At 37.9% G+C, this 21,427-nt stretch overlaps 3 protein-coding genes across 4 annotated transcripts; 2 read left to right on the top strand and 1 right to left on the bottom strand.

Moving 5' to 3' along the window:
• Window positions 1–235: 235 nt before the first annotated feature.
• LOC103337197 (Tetratricopeptide repeat (TPR)-like superfamily protein) lies at window positions 236–2,207 on the bottom strand. Its single transcript, XM_008240353.2, has one exon. It carries the CDS (start codon window positions 2,126–2,128, stop codon window positions 266–268), a length of 1,863 nt encoding a protein of 620 aa, XP_008238575.1. The 5' UTR covers window positions 2,129–2,207; the 3' UTR covers window positions 236–265.
• Window positions 2,208–15,080: 12,873 nt separating this feature from the next.
• On the top strand, window positions 15,081–16,503 carry LOC103337189 (uncharacterized). 2 transcript variants are annotated; one of them, XM_089044177.1, is made up of 2 exons: window positions 15,081–15,358; window positions 16,159–16,503. In XM_089044177.1, exons 1-2 carry the CDS (start codon window positions 15,081–15,083, stop codon window positions 16,160–16,162), a joined length of 282 nt encoding a protein of 93 aa, XP_088900303.1. In that variant the 3' UTR covers window positions 16,163–16,503. The 2 variants fall into 2 exon arrangements, with proteins under 2 accessions (XP_088900303.1, XP_088900302.1); XM_089044176.1 differs by having other exon boundaries at window positions 15,081–15,393; window positions 16,155–16,503.
• Window positions 16,504–19,871: 3,368 nt separating this feature from the next.
• On the top strand, window positions 19,872–20,745 carry LOC103337178 (zinc finger protein 7-like). Its single transcript, XM_008240333.3, has one exon. The coding sequence runs from the start codon at window positions 20,055–20,057 to the stop codon at window positions 20,628–20,630; it is 576 nt and encodes a 191-aa protein (XP_008238555.1). The 5' UTR covers window positions 19,872–20,054; the 3' UTR covers window positions 20,631–20,745.
• The last annotated feature ends 682 nt before the right edge of the window (window positions 20,746–21,427 follow it).

The raw sequence follows: 21,427 nt of genomic DNA, 5'->3' as shown, positions 1-21,427 counted from the left end.
AGTAACTCAGATTAACTCAGAGCGCTTGAAGCATTTGGAAACATACAAAACTTTTTGTTTTTAGTTCACCGAAGAAATGGAGTCGTTACTTCGATATACATGTCCAATAAGTATCCTGGTGTTGCGGGAAGCTATGGTCAAATTCAGGCATATTTTGGTTTGTTCGAAACTACGGTTAATTAGGTGTTAAGAACTGAATTTAGACTGAAGGTGAAAATTTGTTTCCTGAAGCATCTCAGAGGAACCAATATTGGTAATTTACTATTCACCAGTAATCGCCACAAGAGCATGAACCATTTGCAAAGTGGTGAAACCTGTTTCTGTCCCTCATTACAATCTTTCGCCCGGTAATTTTTGAAATTAGCTTGGTCACAGCATGACAATCCGAACACACACGGAGGTTCTTTACAATTTTGATCGTAGTTCCGGGTTGAGTGCTTATTAGCCCAAAAGCAATAGCAAGCTTCTCACTATGAACTTCGAGGGATTGCTCCTTTTCTCTCTCCCCCAAATCATGTAGCACAGTATCAATTTGTGGGGTGTAACCGTGAGCCTTAAGCCACTGGTTCATCTCCTTGATCATCATGTATATTTCTTTGCTCCTCGGGCTTCTCCTATCCCCTGCAAGGAATTCATGCACCTTGTTATCCACTTCAATTGAGCTGCAACCAGGCTCCTTCTGAATCCCACTGTGTTTCATCAAGGTCCTCACCCTAGCCACCCCATCCCAGTTCCCAGCTGCGGCGTAGATGTTAGAAAGAAGAATAAATGTTCCTGAATTTGCGAGGTTTTGGCCAAGGAGAAACTCTGCTATCTCCTCTCCCAATGTAATGTTACCATGGAGTCTACAAGCCCCAAGTAAAGTTCCCCATAGGACAGGATCAGGATCTATCTTCATGTTCTTGACAAACTCATATGCTTCTTCAAGCTGTCCAGCACGGCTGAGGAGATTTACCACGCACCCGTAATGCTCAATCTTCGGTTCAATTCCATATTCATCCTTCATTGAACTGAAAAAAGCTCGTCCCTCGCTGACCAAACCAGCATAGGCACAAGCACTCAAAACACCAATGAAGGTTATATCAGTAGGTTGGCAACTAAGTCTACACATTTCATGGAACAACTGCAATGCATCTCGGCTAAATCCATGCATTGCATAACCTACAATCATCGAATTCCAAGCAACAACGTCCTTCTCATCGATCATATCAAAAACCAGACGAGCATCCTCCAAACTACCACATTTACTATACATATCAATCAAAGCAGTTCCCGCATGAGCATTGACTTGAATCCCATTATTTTCAATGTAAGAATGAAGCCATCGACCTGACTCAAGAGCCCCAAGCTGCCCACAAGCAGAGAGCAAAGACAGTACAGTCAGTTCGTTTGGCTTAATTTTTGCCACCAGCATTTTCCTAAACAGCAACAAAGCCTCATTTGGCATCCCATGCTGAGCATACCCATCAATCATCACATTCCAACATACCACATCTCTCTCCTCCATCCCATCAAACAGCACACGGGCCTCCTCAACCTCCCCTCTTTTTGCATAACAAGTTATCATCGCCGTCAAAGAAACCAAACTCTTCTCAGGCATTGTATCAAACAGTTGTCTTGCAGACACGACATCACCAGCTCTCGCATAAACATCAACAAGACCCGTCCTGACATACAAATCCGAATCAAACCCGAGTTTAATCGTCTGAGAATGGAGGGCTTTTCCGGGTCTAAGTGGGCAAGTTTTCATGACAGCGGATAAGGTGAAGCAATTGGGTTCTACGCCATTGGTCAGCATTTGGGTGTAGTACATGAGGCCAAGGTCATGAAGACCGCATTGGGCATGGCTGTGGATGATGGAGGTCCAGAAGAAGACGCTGGGGTTGTGGGTTCGTTGGAAAAGGGCAACTGTGTAGTCGAGACGGCCGAGAGAGGCGTAGGAGCGTTGGAGCTTGAAGTTGAGGATTGGGTGGTGGTGGAGACCGTGGCGGAGGAGAAGGGCGTGGGTTTGCAGAAGGTGGTTGATGGATTTTGACTTGTCGACGAGGAATGTGAGTCTGTCAATTGATGGCGGGTGTTGGCGGTGAGTGGGTGTGGTGGTGACCAGAGGAGTGGTTGAGGAGGTCATCGTTTTTGCTACCGGTTTCTCAGATATTTGGGGCCATCAATTATTTATCGTTTTTTTTTATTTCTATTTTCTCTGTCATTTCTCAAATATTTGGTGCCATCAAAGAATTTTATATTGACAGTGGAAAGGTTGAGCGAAGGTTGGTGAAACTTGATGGATTGGATTGGATAAAAAAAAATTAATATCTAATTTAATTGGATTGATTAAACTATCGCTTGTACTAAAAAAAATTAATTGAATTAGTTTTAAGTTTTGGGTATTAAAAATCAAATTAGTCTAACTATTTGGGAGGTACTTCTTCCCATAAAGTGATTCTAGCCGCCTTCTCAGGATCACTTTCAAAAATGCCCTTAATAGCATATGTGATATGTCGATTAGACCAGTTGGTCATGGCTGTAACCCGCTCCCTTGCACCCAAATTTGAATCTCCCTCCCAGTAAATTAGATTAATTTCAGAGTAATTTAAATGATCACTTGTATTAAAATATATATATATATATAATAATCAAATTGTGTGTACAATTATTGAATTAAATATTATGCTATTACTCAAATTTGCATTTTTTTGGTTCATGTGAGCATGACTCAAATATTTAAAATAAAAAAATAAAAAAAACAAATACACATAATAAGTGTAACTTTTTATAAGCGAGACAAGAAATATGACTAAAGTCTACTAAAAACAGGCCTAATGGTAAAAACATTCAAGTTAACAGAAGCTCAATCTTGTTGAACGGGAAGTTTAGAATTAGATGAAGATTCCAGTATTTCAACTTGATTTTGGCCCCTTTGATTACACACTAGCTTCTTATTCTCAATATATACCAAATACGAAGAAATGTTGTCAAAGCTGAGAAAGTTTAGTGCTTTAGTTCAACTTTTTCTTGTAGATCTAGAGGATTATGTGATAATAAACAAGATTATCATACTAATCAAATGAGAAATTGAGATGGGGGGAAGAAATCAAATAAGTTGAATAATTAATACTAAAGTTGGGACTTAACTATCTCACAATGTAGTTGATATGATGTAGAGAATATTAGACTATGTCTAGTAAAGTTTTTTTATAATGCAATCTGAAATTTGTGAAGTTCAAATGAGCTTTATATCATCAGAAGTTGGGAGTTCCAAATTTAGTACAGTAACCTTCAAAGCTATGGCATTTGTGCATCTGCATAATCCTACAACTGATTATTAGTGATTGTGGATGTACAATCAGAAAGACTTTCTTCTTTGATTTGAGTTTTACCCTTATGCTATTTTTTTGTTAGTTCATATTCTGTGTGTTGTATATATGATCATATTTAAACAATGGCTTATGGACTCTAAAAAAATGTATCTATAAATTGAAGACTATTTTTTAAACAAAAATTAAGAAAAAAAAGTCTAGCCGAGCGGCTATACTATTTATAAAAAAATAAATTTTAAAAACCGGGTATCGCCACTCGGCTATACTATATATATATATATATATATATATACACTCGACAAGAGCCTAGGCGCCAAATAGTATCGCCGAGTATTGCCGCACAGCTGTACTATTTTTTTGAAAGAAAAATTATTAAAACCAAGTATAGCCGTCTAGCGATACTATTTATAGATATTAATTTGCTAGTTTCAAAATCACCATCTTGCATTTTTGTTACAACAAGTAAGAAATAATCTTAGCCTCTCACATTCATTCATAGTCAGTAAAATATAGAACATAATAAAATAGGAATAAAATATGCATGTGTTTTATTCGGAAAATTTTTGGTACATTACCACTTAAAAGTTCAGCCACTATATTATATTTTCATATAAATTATTTACAATTTTTCAATATGTATTATTTTTATTCAATAATATGTGAGAATTATGTGTATAATACATGAATTTTGAGTGTCTTATCGAAATTTTTGTAAAAAATACTTGTATCAAACATGAAAAATATGTATGTACCTATATAATATGACTATTGTACGTTTTCTTTTTAAAAAACGTGAACTTTTTCGAATCCTTAAGACGTTCGTAGAACATGTATGTATTTTTGAAAAATACGTACATACGTGTATAATATATATTTTAAATGAATGAATTTTTTAATAATTTGTTAAGCAAATTGCCCCTCCACAACTAATAGAAGTTTTAAAAAAATTGATAGAAATTGAAGATTGTTCTTGAATTGCTTCAAATTGATACGACATGGACAAAATTGATGAAATTGAGACGATATGGACCAAAGTGGTAAAAGTGACAAAATGGGGACCAAAAGTGACTTTTTGCCATAAAAATATGGATTTCTCTATTTTTAGGACATTGCCAATACGCAAGCTTCTATATGAAAATAAAGTTAGTGTTCTTTATCTTTCTGTGTTATTCTATTGTGCAGTTTGTATAATTTGTTCTTGTATAGACACATTGCTCATTGTATTAATATAATGATTCTATACTCTTTAAATATATTATGTTTCAATTAGTATTTAATATAAAAAATAAAAATAAAAAGTCTAAAAAATAATTTTTAATTATTAATTATTAATTATTAAGTAATTATGAAATCAGTCAAAAAATTTAAAAATTCACTAAAAAATAGTAATTAATACGTAATTACTAATTAAAGTAATTCAAAAAGACTAAGATATTATTTAATCACATATATTAAATTAAAGTAGTTGGCCAAAAAATTAAAATAAAGAAATAATTTTTGTTGTAAATCTATTGAACATGGATGACCACCATAATATCACTCATAATACTTATCATAAAACACATCATAATATTGTTGTAACCTATGCACTAAGGATTGTATGTAGAACATTTATGAGTTGTAATAGGTGGTGAATGTTTGTCTATCCCCGAAGCCTACAAATAGTAGGTATCAAAGATGAATGATATACAGGTTCATAGAACAAATTCTCTGTGTTTCTCTTTCTCTTATTGCTTTCTACAATTTTCCATAGTTTTACAAAAATTTATATTTTTAATATAAAAACAAAACAAAAACACATCTCCCGACGAAATATCGTTAGCAACATGTATATGTCGGAAAAATTTGCCGGATTAGACCTCTCCTGATGAAAGTTACCCATGCCGACGAATTTTCGTATAGAGAGGTCTAATACGGAAAAATTTTCCCGAATAGATATGTGCCGATGACATTTCATCGGGAGAGATTTTAAAAAATATATATATATAAATAAACTTAGTATTTTTAGGTTAATAAATTATTTTTAATTTTAGTTTTATTAATTAAATAATATCTTTTGCCTTATTTAATTAGTTAAATTAGTAATTATATTTTAATTATTATTTTTAGTGAATAATTAGTATTAAATATTTTAATTAGCTTCATGAATTATATTACTTAATAAATAGTTTTTATATTTTTTATATTATTTTTCTTTAATAAAATATTTAAATACTAATTATTAACTAATTAAATAATAACTAAAACATAATTACTAATTAAAGTAATTAAAAAAAATCCATATTATGCTAAAGGGTATAGCCGCTCGGCTATAATAATGGTAAGATATTATTTTTTTAGAGTATAGCCGACCGGCTACACATTTAAGCTATTCTATTTTTGGCGTATAGCCGACCGGCTATACCTGTAAAATATTCTATTTTGGCGTATAGACGCGCGGCTATACTATTAGAATATTCTAATTATATATAGAGTCTGTGAATGTTTGTACCATGCTGATACTGTTAGTCTCCCAACGATCATGGGTTTCTTCGTTGAGATCAGGCTCAATCTCCGCGAACCCATCTGCATTCAACCTAGTGAGCCTTTCCTTCCCCAAGATTGTGACAGTTTGGAGGTTGTGAAACTCTGATCACCTAAGGAAATCCTAACCCTAGTTTTCGATGGCTTGGAGCCGAGTTTGGGCACAGCGCAGGGGCAGACGACTGCCAGGGAGGAGCAAACCGCCATTTCTGGTTTATTATCTTCGTTTTCGTGGCCGTTGTGTGAGCCTCAAATGCGCGCTTCTTCTCTGAAATGGTAAGGTATGTTAAACTCGTTCGCAGTGATCTTGAACCTTGAGAATAACTAATTATATTTGCCACGTATTGAGGTTATATTGACATCTGCGTGCACGGTGGCTCTCTCTGTTGGTCTTTGCAGAGTTTGCGTCACAGGAGGTAGTCTGATCATGATTTATGCTTATGTGCTTGTTGGGCTGCATATAAAATGGGTTTGCTTTGCTTTGCTTTGCGGGCCGCATTGGGTGACTATTTGGGTAGTGTCTACTAGCTTAGTCCAACAATGTTTCTTTTATTCATTATTTTTAAATGACAAACTCATATAAAAAAAGAGTTTTTTTATTTAAACGCGGCACTTTTTTTTGTTCATCCCAACTTCTAATTCATATTTTTAAAATTTTTAAGAAAACTTCACTACCTTCCCAAACTACCCCTAAATACACACCCATCAGAAAAAATAATAATTAAAAAACTCATTGTTTGTACCATATCTGACCACCTACTCACGTCGTGACACGTGGAACACCCTCAAGCCAGAGACCAGCTCAACTGGGTCATGCCAAATGTTCTCTCGGCACTCAGATTTATCGATTCGGGGTAGATAATGCAGCATCACTACCTACGCCCACCTTCAGCTCTGTCTGTCGCTCCTTCCAATCTTCAAACCAACCCCTTGGCTTGAGGATTTGGGGACTACATGATCACCACCGGCTTACAAACGACAGACGCTCGTTCCCGGGCCAGAATGCCAGAGCTCAAGGACACAAGCAAGTCCCCAACCAAGAAGTCTCTCCTCGATCAGAAACTTGGGGGACTACTGTTTGTACCATATCTGACCACCCACTCATGTCGTGACACGTGAAACGCCCTCAAGCCAGAGACCAGCTCAACTGGGACATACCAAATGTTCTCTCGGCACTCAATACCGATTCAGGGGGTAGATAACGCAGCATCACTACCTACGCCAACCTTCAGTATTGTCTACCGAGTGACCAACCATGACATCAATTCGATTCTGACATATTGCCTCAGAATTCCTGCCAGAGCCTGTCAGAATCACGTGTCAACCTCTGAAGACACTCCCACGAGTCCCATATCGAAACTAAGTGCTAAGAGCATCACAAATGCTCTCTATAAATAGAGCCCCTTGGCCCAGCCAAGTGGTAAGATTTTCTGACTTGATTAGTGCTTCCACTATCAATAGAATCGCTCTTTGTCACTAACTTTAGCATCGGAGTACCTTCGGCAGGTACCACACCGGTATCCCCTCCTAAATTCGGATCCGGCCCCCGCTCTAACCTTCGGACATCACGGAAGAAGGTCGCTCCGGTCCTCAACCATCAGCATACTTGTAAGTTAGCCTAAACTCTTATCTGTTCAGATTTAGCACAAACACGCATCAACCTCACACTCCACACCCTGCTATCTTACCCCTCACCATTTTAAGTTTACCTCAGTCTCACATTACTTAAAAGATATATAAACATTTTTGTCAAATGTGTAGCATCATTATTTTATTATTAATTCTTTTAAAATATTTTATTGTCTTGTTCAGTAAAGCAAACCCATGTTGTAATTTACATATTATATATCAATCAAAGGCTTAGGCAATCATTGTTTCTTAACTTCACAATCAAGGTCTGCTTTTTCCCCCCTCCAATTTTTTTTCTTTGATTATGATTATGATTATGATTATGATTATTATTATTTATGATTTGTTTGTTTGATTATGATTTGCCGTATTTAGGGTTTGCAAAGAGAATATGAGAGTGTAGTAGGTTTCTTGGATTGAAAGAGAAGAGTAATATGGCAATAGGGTGTAGAGAAGTTTGTGTTTTTTCTAAAACTTAATGTGAAGAATAACGGTGTGTATGAGGTGTGTGTATAGATGTACTAGGAAAGTATTAAGTTGGATGACATTTTTTTATCTTTGTACACAATAATAAAACTTAAGAGCTTAATGATTTAAGTATTGAGGTGAACAAAGAAAAGTGTGGGGTTTAAATATAATAACTCTATAAAAAATTGTACTGCAATTAACTTATAAGTTATTATAAATTATGGAATACTATGTTTTTTTTTTTTATTTATGAAAAGGAATTTCATTCAATAACTAGATAGCATAATACACGAAGAAGAAAACAAAAGGATGTGCAAGTTTGGGCCTCTATAAAAAAACCTTTAGCATAAAAAACCCCCAAAAAAGGAGGAAAATCCGCCAAAGGAAAAAGAGCACCTCCCACTTGCCATCAAACATAAAGATCAGCCATTAGCTTCTAGATCTGCAGAAAGAAAAGGAGTTAGCCATATGGCTCCTTCTCAATCCATGTGAAAAACCAGCGTTCTGAGTGCCATATTGAGCTAGCTCATAGGCAACCTTGTTACCTTCTCGTCATTGCCAATTACAGGGGAAAGATCTAAACCACCCCTGCATCTCCTTGATATCTTCCACTAGATTCCCTTCAGCTTCAGAACACTCTTCATTAGAGTTGATTCTATCTACCACCCCATGCGCATCCATTTCTAGCACTATGTCACGAAAGCCAAGATCATATGCGAACTGAAAACCTTCCTTTGCAGCAATTAGTTCCATAGCTTGTGCACTAAAATGTCCTACCACTTATCGAGAACAAGCAGCCATAAACTCTTTATTTCCATTGCGAATCACTGCTCCAACTCCTTGAACTAACCCAGCAAGTTTGGCTGCCCCCATCAACATTAATTTTGTACTGACCATCCAATGGGGCATGCCAATTAACAGAACTTTGACTAGGCCCTCACCTATTATGGGAGCATATAGGGGCAAGATTTACAGATTAAAACTCCATCTGATAAGCCAAAGCTTTGTTAAACACTGATACACTCTCAAGACTTCGTCCTTGAAATAATAGATTGTTTCTGTCATTCCAAATATCCCAGCATAGAAAAGCAAAAAGATCCACCTCCTTTTTACTTGAGACCACAATCACAGCTTGCCAAAGTTCCTTGAAAGATGTAATTCTCCACTCATGTCAATTTGCCTCCAAGGTGATAAAGACCATATTGCTTTCACTTCATTACAAGCCCATATTGTATGAATAACCGACTCCACTTTCTTCCCACACCGTGGACATATTGGAGAATTCCAGATCTTCTTATGGTACGAATTTTGTCTGCTAGGCAAAAACCCCCATACACATCTCCATAGAAAGAATTTCATTTTATTAGGCACCTACAAACTCCACAGTTTTTTCCATAACAATGTACCATCTTGTGTCGAGGACCCTTCCATGCCATTTTCCCTCTGCTTCTTCATGCATGAAACCATATAAGCATTCTGACTAAGTATTTGCCGCTTTGATCATAATGCCAAATTAATTTATCCTCTCTACGATTTGAAGCCCGTGGAATTTGGAGGATAGCCTTCACTTCATGTTCCCAAAAATTAGCTTTCAATAGCTCTTCATCCTATTGGCCAGCTGCATTAAACAACTCACATACTTTCATAGAAACATCAAATTGTGGCGTTGAGATAATCTTGAAATTCATTGGTAAAGGCACCCACTGATCCTGATAAACATGTATATCTTCACCATTTCCAACTCTCCACCGCAAACTCACCTTTAACAAATCCTTCCCCCATATCAACGAACTCCAAATATGTGAAGGTCGATACCCCAATCTAGCTTCTAAGGAATTGCAAATTCTCGCTGCCAAGGAATTGCAATTAAAGAATAATCTCCAACTTTGTTTTGCCAGAAGAGCTTGATTAAAAGCCTCAAGGTCTCTAAATCCCAATCCTCCAATCTGCTTGCTCACATATAATCTCTCCCATTTAGTCCAATGAATACCCCGCATATTCTTACTTTTAGACCACCAGAATTTAGCCATCAAGCCATGAAGTTCTTTACACATCCCCTTAGGCATCCGAAAGCAGCTCATCGAGTAGATGGGCATAGCTCTGAATACGCCTTTAATCAGACCTCTTTACCAGTCCCGAAAATCTGCTTTCTTCCCCTACCTGTCACCATAGGCAAACCTAAATATTTTTCATGGCAAGACACCAACGGAATTTCCAATAAATCCAAAACTATTTGTTTTTCAACAGCAGTAGCATTTGGGCTCAAACTTAAAGCCGACTTTGTGAGATTGATCTTTTGCCCAGAAGTCTCCTCATACACTTGAAATATATTCTTCACTGCTTCACATGACTCTTTAGTTGCATCAAGAAAGAGAATACTATCGTCAGTAAAGAATAAATGATTGACTGATGGAGCTCCATGAGCAATTTGAATCCCACGCAAACTCCCTATCCTTTTCGCATTCTGCAACAGCCTTGAAAAGCCTTCAGCACACATTAAAAATAAGTATGGTGAAAGGGGACACCCTTGTCTTAACCCTCTCTGAGGAACAACATGCCCGAATGGATTAACTTTCCAAAGCACCAAAAAGGTAACTATTGTTAAGCAATCCATTATCTGTTTGACCCACTCCGAAGCAAATCTCAATCTCAACATTATTTCTTGCAAAAAGGACCACTCTACTTGATCATAGGCCTTAGCCATATCAAGTTTAATGGTCATCTTCATTTGTTGCCCCATCTTCAAGCCTTTCATAAAATGCATTGTCTCAAAAGTTGCCATCACATTATCAAGAATTTGGCGTTGTGGTACAAAAGCACTTTGCGACTCGGAGATAACGGAAGGCAATAAGCACTTGAGTCTATTTGCAAAAGCCTTTGCAATAATTTTGTAAATCACTGTACACAGACTTATTGGTCTAAATTCAGTCACTCTGGAAGGTGTCTGCACCTTAGGAATTAAGGAGATTAGAGTATGATTAAATTCTTGGACACTACTTTCTCCATTCAATATCTGCAAGCACTTTTGCGATACCTCGTCCCCTACAATGTGCCAGTAGCGTTGATAAAAAAGAGCCAGCATTCCATCATACCCTAGTGCCTTCGTAGGGTACATGTGGAATAAAGCAGTCTCTACATCTGCTCTTGTAAAAGGTTGGAGTAATTGGTAATTCATTTGATGTGTCACCTTTGGCTCAATCACTTCTAAGGCTCTCTATATCCCTGCCACCTGAAGTAGAAAATAAATCATTGAAAAAATTGCAGAACATCGAACCAATAACTTGCTTATCGGTTTGCCAAAAATGATCGTCGTCGTACAACCCTTTTATTGTATTTTTCTGTTCCCTTGTGTTGGCTCTTTCATGAAAAAACTTGGTGTTTTTGTCCCCTTCCTTTAACCAAGCAACCCTGGAACGCTGCCGCCACATTACCTCTTCTTTCTCGAGTAAGACAACAATGGTCCTTTCTACTTTTTCCTTTAGTAACACTTGATCTTGTCCCATTCGCCCCTGTAAAACCTCCAGCTCCTTATGGGCAGCAACAAGCTGCTTTTGCACATGCCCAAAATTTAATTTATTCCATTCTGCTAGTTTCCCTACACAATTATTAATTCCCTCATTCACGCCTCCCATAATGCCAGTTGAATCCCAAGCCTCTCGAATAATATCTTCACAACCTTTCTCAAGTGTCCACATTTGTTCAAAATGAAATCTTCTTTTTTTCTTTGCCTCCACAATGGGGGCTTCATTCAATAATTCGCCAAGTATAGGATAGTGATCTGACCCCGATGCTACTTAATGATATGTCAGAATGTGACCATAATCTGCACTAATTCTCCCATTAACCACATACATGTCCAACCTTTCCTCCACCATATCCCCACTCGGGTATGTTCTAACCCAATTGAAAGGATATCCTTGGTATGGGACACTACACAAGTCACAATCCACCAAGGCTTGGCGAAAAGAGGTCATTTGATATGTAGGGCGATCTCGCAATCCTTTTTTCTTTGAAGCCATCAAGATTTCATTAAAATCTCCGATGACTAGCCAAGGTCCATAGACTAACTGTGAGAGACGTCGAAGTAATTCCCAAGAAAATCTTCGGTTTTGGGTTTCTAGATTCCCATAAAAGCCCGTCAAACAGAAACAATAATTATATGAGGTTTTAACTGATACATGTATATGACCTGTCGAGTATGATAACAAATTCACCTCCCAACCAGTTGTCCACATCAACAATAAGCCTCCCCCTAACCCCACTCTTCCCGTAGAAATTCCCCATGTCATACCACATTGAAATCTTCTTTTCTCCATTTGAGCTTTCGTCATCCGCGTTTCCATAAGGAACACTAGCTCGGGTTTTTTCTCCCTCAAAATATGCTTGAGAGAATGGAACGTCCTAGGGGTCCCGAAACCCTGGACATTCCAACTTAAAATTCTTATTGTTCGTGATGGGCTAGTCCCACTGGTCCTACCACGTGTTGTATCTTAGCAATTTTAACCTCTTTCTCTATCTTCACTTTTTTGGTTACAAATGTATCTATAACAATCTCTTCCTCACATTTTCTTTTTCCCCCCTCTCTTCCCACATTGTTATCCAACCCACTACCTGTATTTTCTCCAATCGGTTTCACCAGTCGTGCTTTGCGCTTCCATCTTCCTCCACATGTTTTAACCAATTCCTCTCCTCTTGTTTCAGAACCATTGACATTGTCAATTTGCATAAGTGCAAAGTGTTCAATTTTATTTGCCATATATGCTGATTCCACTTTCTCAGGTTCCCTTTTCAATTCATTCTCCACATCAGCTTGTGCTCCTTCTTGTACCATAGCATCCTCATTATTTTTTGATGTGCCCAATATCTTATGAAAACAATCTACCACTGTCTTAACATTGTCATTTGAAAGGGACCCAACATCACCTTGTTGAGTGTCTATTTGATTTATCAGCACAGCTCCATTTCCCTTGCTTTTCATATCACCTTCCCTTCTATTTTTCTGATCACTCAGAATTTTAGGCGTAGTAGATGACATATCCACAGCTACTGCTTGTGCTGTCTCCCAAGCTGCCTCGCGCAACCCTCGTTGAATTTCGTTTTCTTCCACCTTTAGTCGGCGAGCAACCTCAGCCAATGAATTCCCCTTCACTGATTGTGAATTATTCCTCCCTTCACCACCCCCTCTTTGGACTTCAATCTGTTTGCCAAAGATGCATTGTTAACTAAATCATCCTCAATTGTAACTGAACCACCCGTACCATGTTCCTTATGTTTAAAATAATGACCATGTGGCCCACCTCTAGGCCCCTTATCTCCACATACTCCTGGACAATCTCCTTTTTTATTCCCAAAAGATCGTCGACTATTCCTCTCTTCCTCCTGCTTCCTTGGACTGATAGTTCTCCCCCTCGCCACCTCAAACTTCAAATGTAACCAGGAACCATAAGGCTTTTCTTTTGCTTCATTCTCTATGGCACCCACAAATTTGCACTCCTTGACTACATGGCCAATCCTCCCACAAGCATAACAAAAATCAGGTAGTCGTTCATATTTGAACTCAATCATTGCCTCTAAAGAGTGATCAAATTATAGCTTCATCACTCTGCGAAGAGGTTTGGTCACATCCAACTGAACCCTAATACGCAAATACCTACACAAACATTCACCATCTGCTCCTTCCATCACATCAATGCATTGGCTCAACCTATTTCCAATCTGGTGCCCTGTCGTAACAATCATTCTATTTAACGGCAGATTGTGCGCTTGAACCCAAAAATCAGCATTCTTAAGAACCATTTGGTTCAGTGCTCTATTACCATCTAGTGTTTCTAGTAAGACCAAGTGTTTATCAAAATTCCAAGGTCCCCCTCGTATCACCATCTACTTGTCCCACATAGTTGTGAACGTGAATAAGAAAAGATTATCTCGCATGTCCTTCACACCCACCTGTCGCATCGTACCCCAGGCCCTCAACATAGTTTGTTTGAAAGCCTCACGGTTGAAACCTTGATCAGTGAGTACTGTCCCTACCAAACAGAGATGGAGCCGCTCGTTCATCGTTGTCGCATCATCTGATATGTGAAGGTCGTCTTGTTCTTCATTAGTTAACGACAACACCTTATCAAAAGAACCCACCACTTCCTCCACATCTTCCTTCTCAACCATAAAATCCATGTTATCCAACATAGATAACCAATTTCGAAAACCCCCCAATAGGCAAACAAGTAGCCGCCAAGAAACCTAGAAGAAAACTAGGAGAAAACCCTAACCCTAGGCAGTGAGTAGACTCTCACCGAAAATTCAGAAGAGAGAGTGTATAGTTAATGTATTAAATTGTTTTTATCATAAAAGATCCGGTATGGAATACTATGTTAGTATAGTCACGTAGTACATCTTGTACACGTATTATAATACGGGTGAACAACATGATTTATTTTCCCCCAATTTAGGAAATAGTATCAATAAATATCTACTTATTTTATAATAGCATTGGGGCTTTTGAGGATGAGTTCTACTTAGAATTTTCCTCTTCCTAAAATAGCCTCGCTAATTTTGAAGGCATTGTTGTGCTGTGAAAATAATCGTTGTCAGATTTGCTGTGAGAGAAATCAGCTGTGAGAGAAAGTAGTTTGGCGTTTGGTAAAATTTTTGTTAAAAGTGTTGTTGATGTTGATTTTACGCATAATCAGAAAATGATTGTTGCATAATCATTAAACCCAACACCTCTTCAAAACTGATTCTTGCCTAATCAGAAAATGAAAGCACATAATTATCTGCTTTCCCTTATAACTTTCTCTCACAGCAATTTTTAACAATAAGTGATTTTTTCGCAGTTTACCAAACGGATTGGGCTTCTCAAAATTTTAAAAAAAATCACTTATCACCCCAAATAAGCAATGTCAAACTGACACTTCATCTTCATGCTAGAATCTATTTGATCTGCTTGGCTCGGTTGTAATTTTGTTTCTTTATAGGGACGTTTCGGGAATTGTATGGGTCTGACAATCCCACCTCTCATGGGCCAATCCCAAAACAGGCCTTGCGACTGGACCGATCTTCTTCAATTCTAGGGTTTAAATCCAAAATGCCCTAAAAACCCTGCTTCCTATTCCAAATTCCCAAATTCTCAGAGAGCAAGCTAAAATGGCGTGGCGATCTGGGTCATCGCTATCAAGGTCTCTAATCTCAACAGCAAGAGCTTCAACAATCCGGTCATCTCCATCAATCTCGTCCCTTCCTCGCTCTCCGCTTCATAATCTCCGGACCAGCTCGCGCCGTTCCCTCTTCTCCCTCCCACTGAATGTGAGCCAATTAGCCTGCGCGCAATCGCTGATGCCATTGCACAGCGCACTAGCCTCGGCCCGGCTCACAAGCCACATTTCCGTCGAAGCGCGCCATTGTTGCGAGCTGTCTCAGGGTACCTCCATTGATCCCTCGTAGTTTTTCTCTTTCTGCGGTGCGTCTTGTACGGGGAATTTTCAATTTCATCTTTTTTTTTGTCATTTGTGTGTTAGATTTATTGAACTGCAAGTGTAATGAGAAGGAATTTCAATAGAAAAGAGAAAAAGATGGAAACTTTGAATATTTATGTATGTGCCACACTGTTTGCTCAGCTGTCTGCTAGTGTGGTTTCTAATACTTAGCACTATAAGCTTGTTTGATAGGGAGGACTAGACATGCCTATATGATGTGCATTCAATGCGTAATATGGATATTGTTGTCTAACTTGTAGGAGGATAGGGGACTATCTATAAGAGGTTGATGAGTAAGTTTTAGTCATCAACCTCTTATGGTTAGTCCTCCTTAATCCTTCAAGTTAGCCAACAATATCCATGTTATGCCTTGAATGCACTTGAAATGTAAGCATTTTGCTAGTCTAGTCTAGTCCTCCCTAACAAACAAGGAGCCTATATGTTATGTCAGGCATATTGTTATTTTGGAACCCAATAACCATTTGATTGATCAGGGAGTTTCTATATTTTGAAATTAAAGTTCTCTCAGTTGGATTTAGCATTTGCATCTGCATGTCCTTATGGAATGTGGTGGTGGTTAATGAAAATATTCTCATATGTGTAACCCTTCCTCCAATTAACAGAACTGGGACTGCTCTCTTTTCAACTGTCCCAAATGAATGCTTCTTGGGTTATTGTCTATTTAGTTTAGTAGTGTCTGCTTAGTTCTACATATCGACTTATCGGTCTTCTGGGTGTGTTGTAGGTACTTGAACACGCTTCTGTTGGATCAACACAGCAGCAGTTGTTGCTACATTAGGTGGGGTTCCGAGGGTGAAAGAATTTCCATACTCCTTATCTTTGATAAGGTGGGTGTAGGAAGTAATTTCAGATTGTAGGGGATAAGTTTACTTTCACAGCTACTGTGTTCTTTCTCTTGTAAGCCATTTTACTTGTGTAGGCTTTTATGTTCAGAATTACAAGATCATACAACTATTTATAAATCTGTCTGATCATGTTGTTTTACTGTTATTTGTTGCTATCTGACTCTGGATCCAAATCGAAATTTAATGCATGACATAAAGGGGTTCAATTTGTGTTCCCTCTAAGCTGCATCTGTTTTGCCTTATTCTTATTACTTTCACCGGCTTAGTGAATGAGAGAGTAAACCATCCCTAGAAGGGCGTCATGATTGCTCAAGTTATTTTTGGTACATCTTCTTAACCAAATGTCGAACCCTATTTACCAATCTGGTTTGAAATTTGCTCAGAAATTTCTCACTTCTCAATGTTTTCTTTTCTTCTTTACGGAGCTGAAGGTTTCTCGGTCTCTTGGGATTATGAACTAGTGTAGTCAAGATTGCATTTTTAGTATGTGGTCTTGTATATAGAAGAAGATCAATCTGGTTGCTCTTATGTATGCAAGGAAAAGACCACAGTAGTGTGTGGCATAGAGGGGATGATACGGGTATGAGTATATGCGTTAAGGAACAAAATCAGTGATTTATGCTACTGTCCTTCACATGTAGTGTTTGAAACGCGCCAAGCACTCTGCCCCTCCAACACTGAAACCACTACGTGACCTGTCTCTTGTTTCACATGTTGCAACCGACATGAGTTTGCAATTTGGACGAATGAATTGGAGGGCCAACTTTAGCTTAATATGAATTCAATCTAAGCTTGGAAGTATCCTTTTTAGCTGTCCCTCCAAGTTTCCAATGCAGTATATACAGAATGAAAATCCTATAATCTCCAAATCACTTACCATTCCTAACACTCAGATTATAAATATTCCAACTTCGTCTTCCACATTTGTGTATTCCGTCAAGATTGAATCTTACATTTTACAACTTATGTTTTCTGAAATAGAACATGACCAATATAACTTGAGATCGTGACAGATTGTTCAAGGTCCAACATAATGAAGACAGGAATCGTCAAGACATTTAAGTATTGGGTTAGGTCTTGGGTTCGATCTCAGACAATGCGTACTGCTTGGAAGAAAAAAGTATGAGAAGGGACATCATGTTTCTATCCTAGATAGGAATTAGAACCACAAGAACAAAGATTCATAGAGCATGTGGTCTTTTTCTTGGAGCAAAAAAGGGTCTTCATATTCTCACATCATAGAAATCAAGTTATTCAACCAAATAATAGAGATTTCCCAATCAATTATCAAAGCAAGCCAAATAGAATATTAGCGCAGAGAATCTTGGGTTTAGTTTAAGAAGTCATATGTTGAGAATTACTACTTTGAAAGAGCCCGTCTTGCCACCAGGTTGGAGTTAACTTCAGCATCTCTTCTGTTTGCGTCTCTGAATAAGCTGAGTGGCATATTTTGCTCCTTTCTCTGTCGAATCAGCACTTGCTTGCTCAGCATCCATAAATCCATGTATAATTGATCTTGTTTGGATCTTTATCAACAAGTGCTTTACTTGATGCCGGGATAAGATGGTGCCTCTTTGCATAATTTGCATCATAATGCTCAATATGATACGATATTAGCCCTTATCACAGAGAAAGATGAGTAACACTTTCCCTAAATATGCTTTGCATATTCCTTCTGTGATTCTTGGGGAAGAGATCAAGATGGAGAGATATTTTGTATGGAGGCCTTAGTTGTATATGTGGATGTGGTGAGTTCAAAAGAAAGATTTGAAACGAAAATACCCCAATTCTGTTATTTTGACCTTTTGGTCTAGTTGCACTCAGTCTCTGCTTTGTTGGAGAAGATCGTGAGTTCAAATCTCACAGTTGTTGAATAGAGAAGGAAAAAAAACCTAATAAGCATTTCGTATTAACTAATAAAAAATTATTATTCTTTGGCTTGATGATTAAAAGGGACAAGCCAAGGCAGGAATTAAGTAGTACTATGGACAAAACAAATCCAATCTCCAAGCACACACACCTGACTCATCAATCCAATTCCACCACACACAAAAAATATTTTGTATCAATGAAGCTTTAGAATCACACCCTTGAGAAAACTGAGGCTTCTGTTTTCTTCTTATATTGTATTAAATGAAACTTCTTTTTATCAGAGCAGCAAGATTCTGATGTCTGAGAATAAAGCATATGTGGTTCTGGTTGCTCTTCTCCTATTGTACATACACATAGCCCACTACATCAAAAACAACCCACAATGATCCTCTTGTTTGAAAGAAACCCAATTGGGAAATAGACATCCCACCAATCTCACTTACTTTTTATCACCATTATTATTAAATGTCAGTTTGCTGGGTCCTCCAAACTCTTTATAAAGTAAGTTAGCATGGCATCATAATGTAGAAATTATTAATAATAGCATCTTCAACGACTCCACTGTCCTCATTGGTGCATATCATGTATGAACTCATTGTGGGGGCTAGCCTGTGTCTGTCTGTGTGTTCTCTTATGGTAACTATTACTGTATTGACTCTTTCTACTTCTTTGTGATCATAGAAGGGAGAAGAACTTCCAAACAGCGGAATATCATTGTGTTCGTATTTCAAGCCACTGTGGTCTGATAACACTCATGCATATGTGTCAAACTATAATTTGTCCGGAAGAAGGAATGGCCTTTTTTTTGTACAAAGAATCATTTGCCCATAGCTAACAACATAACACCCTGAAATTGGCCCACCTGTTCTCCCTCCTCTGTGGACAGAGGCCACATGTTAATCAATATTGGCCCAGTAACACTTATAACTTTCTTGCAGTAGACGGAACAATCAATAATCTCTTTCTGTGTGTAAGCTCCGAGTGTTACTGACCAAAAAAAATGCTCCGAGTGTTAAAATTAATATACATCTAACCTCTGGCAAGACCAGCATGACAAATCAAAGAAGTGGTCCAGCATATAAGTACATATATATTGGAGGTTTTAAATCTGCAGTATGGGGTAAAAAAAGACATAGGGTTCTTGTTTGGGTTGAGAGTTGGGGACCATACATTATACATATATCAATCTAACTAGGAAGGTTCATTTACTAGGGCACTTTTTAGACTTGTAGATAAGAATTTCAACTTGTCCATCTTCTCTTTCTAAGCAACGTTTATAAGGAGATGTGCTTTGGAAATGAGAAAGTTTAACTATGTTTTTAATGGCATTTTCTCTAGAAAAATCTGTATGAAATGGAAATAACACTATTTTACTATCTCCGATCAATCATATCATGTGGAAAAATTATCACATATGACATATTGTGATTCGCCGTTTCATGTAAGTGCTTCTCACCACTTTCTCAGCAGCTGCATTTTTTTCAGTAATTACAAGTGTTATGTGATTAATTCATCCATATGGAATCATTGCCTACTTGATTGAAGAGGTGTGAAAGGAAAGATGAAAGGAACTAAGGAATCCTAAGCTTGAATGGCCACTACCGTTAGATGACATAAGCACTGGTCCCCTTAAAAGTTTCAAGCATCACAAGGTGGGGCACCAGATAAATTGCGATAAAATATTTTAATAAGGACTGCCACTTTCCTCCCCCATTATCATTTCATATATGCCTTCTCTTCTTGGACTGTTGAAACATTAGCTTCCTTCTTTTATCCCCATCCCTTATTTAAGTACAACCTCCTCCATTTCTTCAACCCCCTCTCGCTCCCTCTCTCTCTTTCTCTCTCAAACTCTCCATTATTTCTACCTTTTCCCAAATTGAGTGTGTGTGTTTATTTTTGTTGCAATGATTTCCAAAAGGGAACAAGAAGAAGCAAATGAGATGGTGGAAAACAACCAAGATAGTGATAATGAGGAAGATGATAAGTTGGGAGATTGGTTGAGTTTAAGCCTCAACTCAAATGAGCCATCTGCAGCTGGGGACTGTGATCCTCTGTCACCAAAACCATCAACTAGCAGCAACAAGGTTTTCTCATGCAACTTTTGCCTGAGGAAATTCTATAGCTCACAGGCCTTGGGAGGTCATCAAAATGCACACAAAAGAGAAAGAGGAGCTGCCAAAAGGTACCAGTCTCACAGAATGATGATGTCATCAATGGGGTTTCCATTCAACCCTGTGGCTGCAGCAAGGTCACTAGGTGTCCAGCCTCACTCACTTGTGCAGAAGCCAAGCAGATCAGATGGGTCTTCAATGGTGGCAAGATTTAGTGACCCCAGCACAGGTTTTGGGATGGCATGGACACCGTTCATGCTTGAAGAAACCATGGATTTGATTTGGCCAGGAAGTTTTCGTGTGGACAAATTTCCAACACAAGAATCAGATATACATAATAAGCAGCTGGACTTAAATCTTCGGCTGTGATTCTAAAATCTGATCCTAGTGTTTGTATTTCAATCTAAATTCTTCTTCTTTTTTTCCTTTTTTTCTTTTTAAATCTCATCTAAATAATACAAACAATAACACTTTGGTGCATGAACTTTAATCATTAACTTTAGTTGATGGGACTTGCTGTCGTTCATACTTTATACTATGGTGTGCGTAGTGCTATAACGCCAAACTTTCAACTGTACTTTGAAAAATAATTCAGTTTCTGCTTTTTGTGAAAAGAAAGGTTGCCAATTTGTGCAATTTAGCTCTGTAGGTACAAATTATATTTGAAGTGGCAACAAAAATTTGAGTTGTCCTTTTCACCAATGTAATCTCATGACCATAATAATTGGTTTTTTCAGGTATCCTTACGACTGATAAATGTCTAAAAGTGCTTTTTGATAATCGGAATCGCTTCTGAAAGTATTTGAAAGAAAAATGCTTCCAGACCATAACCACGCTTTATTAAAAAGCACCTTGTATGAGTTCTGGCTTGTTGAGGAAGCACTTTCAAATACTTTTTCAAGAAGTCCTTGAATTTTTAATAAAAGTTTCAACATAGAAACGTCTTTAACAAAAACAAAATGGTAAATAAACAAGCCAAACGGCCCGTCGAACATTCCTAAGCAGAACAACCATAATCATGCCTGGGTCTATCTGTGGCCTATCGTCTCAAAGCCCAGTCAAAAATTCCTAAGCCTCAACAAAATTTTGAATTGTCCACTCTGAGCATTTACTGAATTGGGCCTTCATTGGGTTTGTCAGGTCAGCTTTCTTGAACAAACCTACGA

Source organism: Prunus mume, linkage group LG1, assembly GCF_029339155.1.
Source record: "Prunus mume cultivar Tortuosa linkage group LG1, ASM2933915v1, whole genome shotgun sequence".
NCBI lineage: Eukaryota > Viridiplantae > Streptophyta > Magnoliopsida > Rosales > Rosaceae > Prunus > Prunus mume.
Note: the sequence above shows the minus strand (reverse complement) of the source record. Positions and strands in the feature narration are given on the sequence as shown.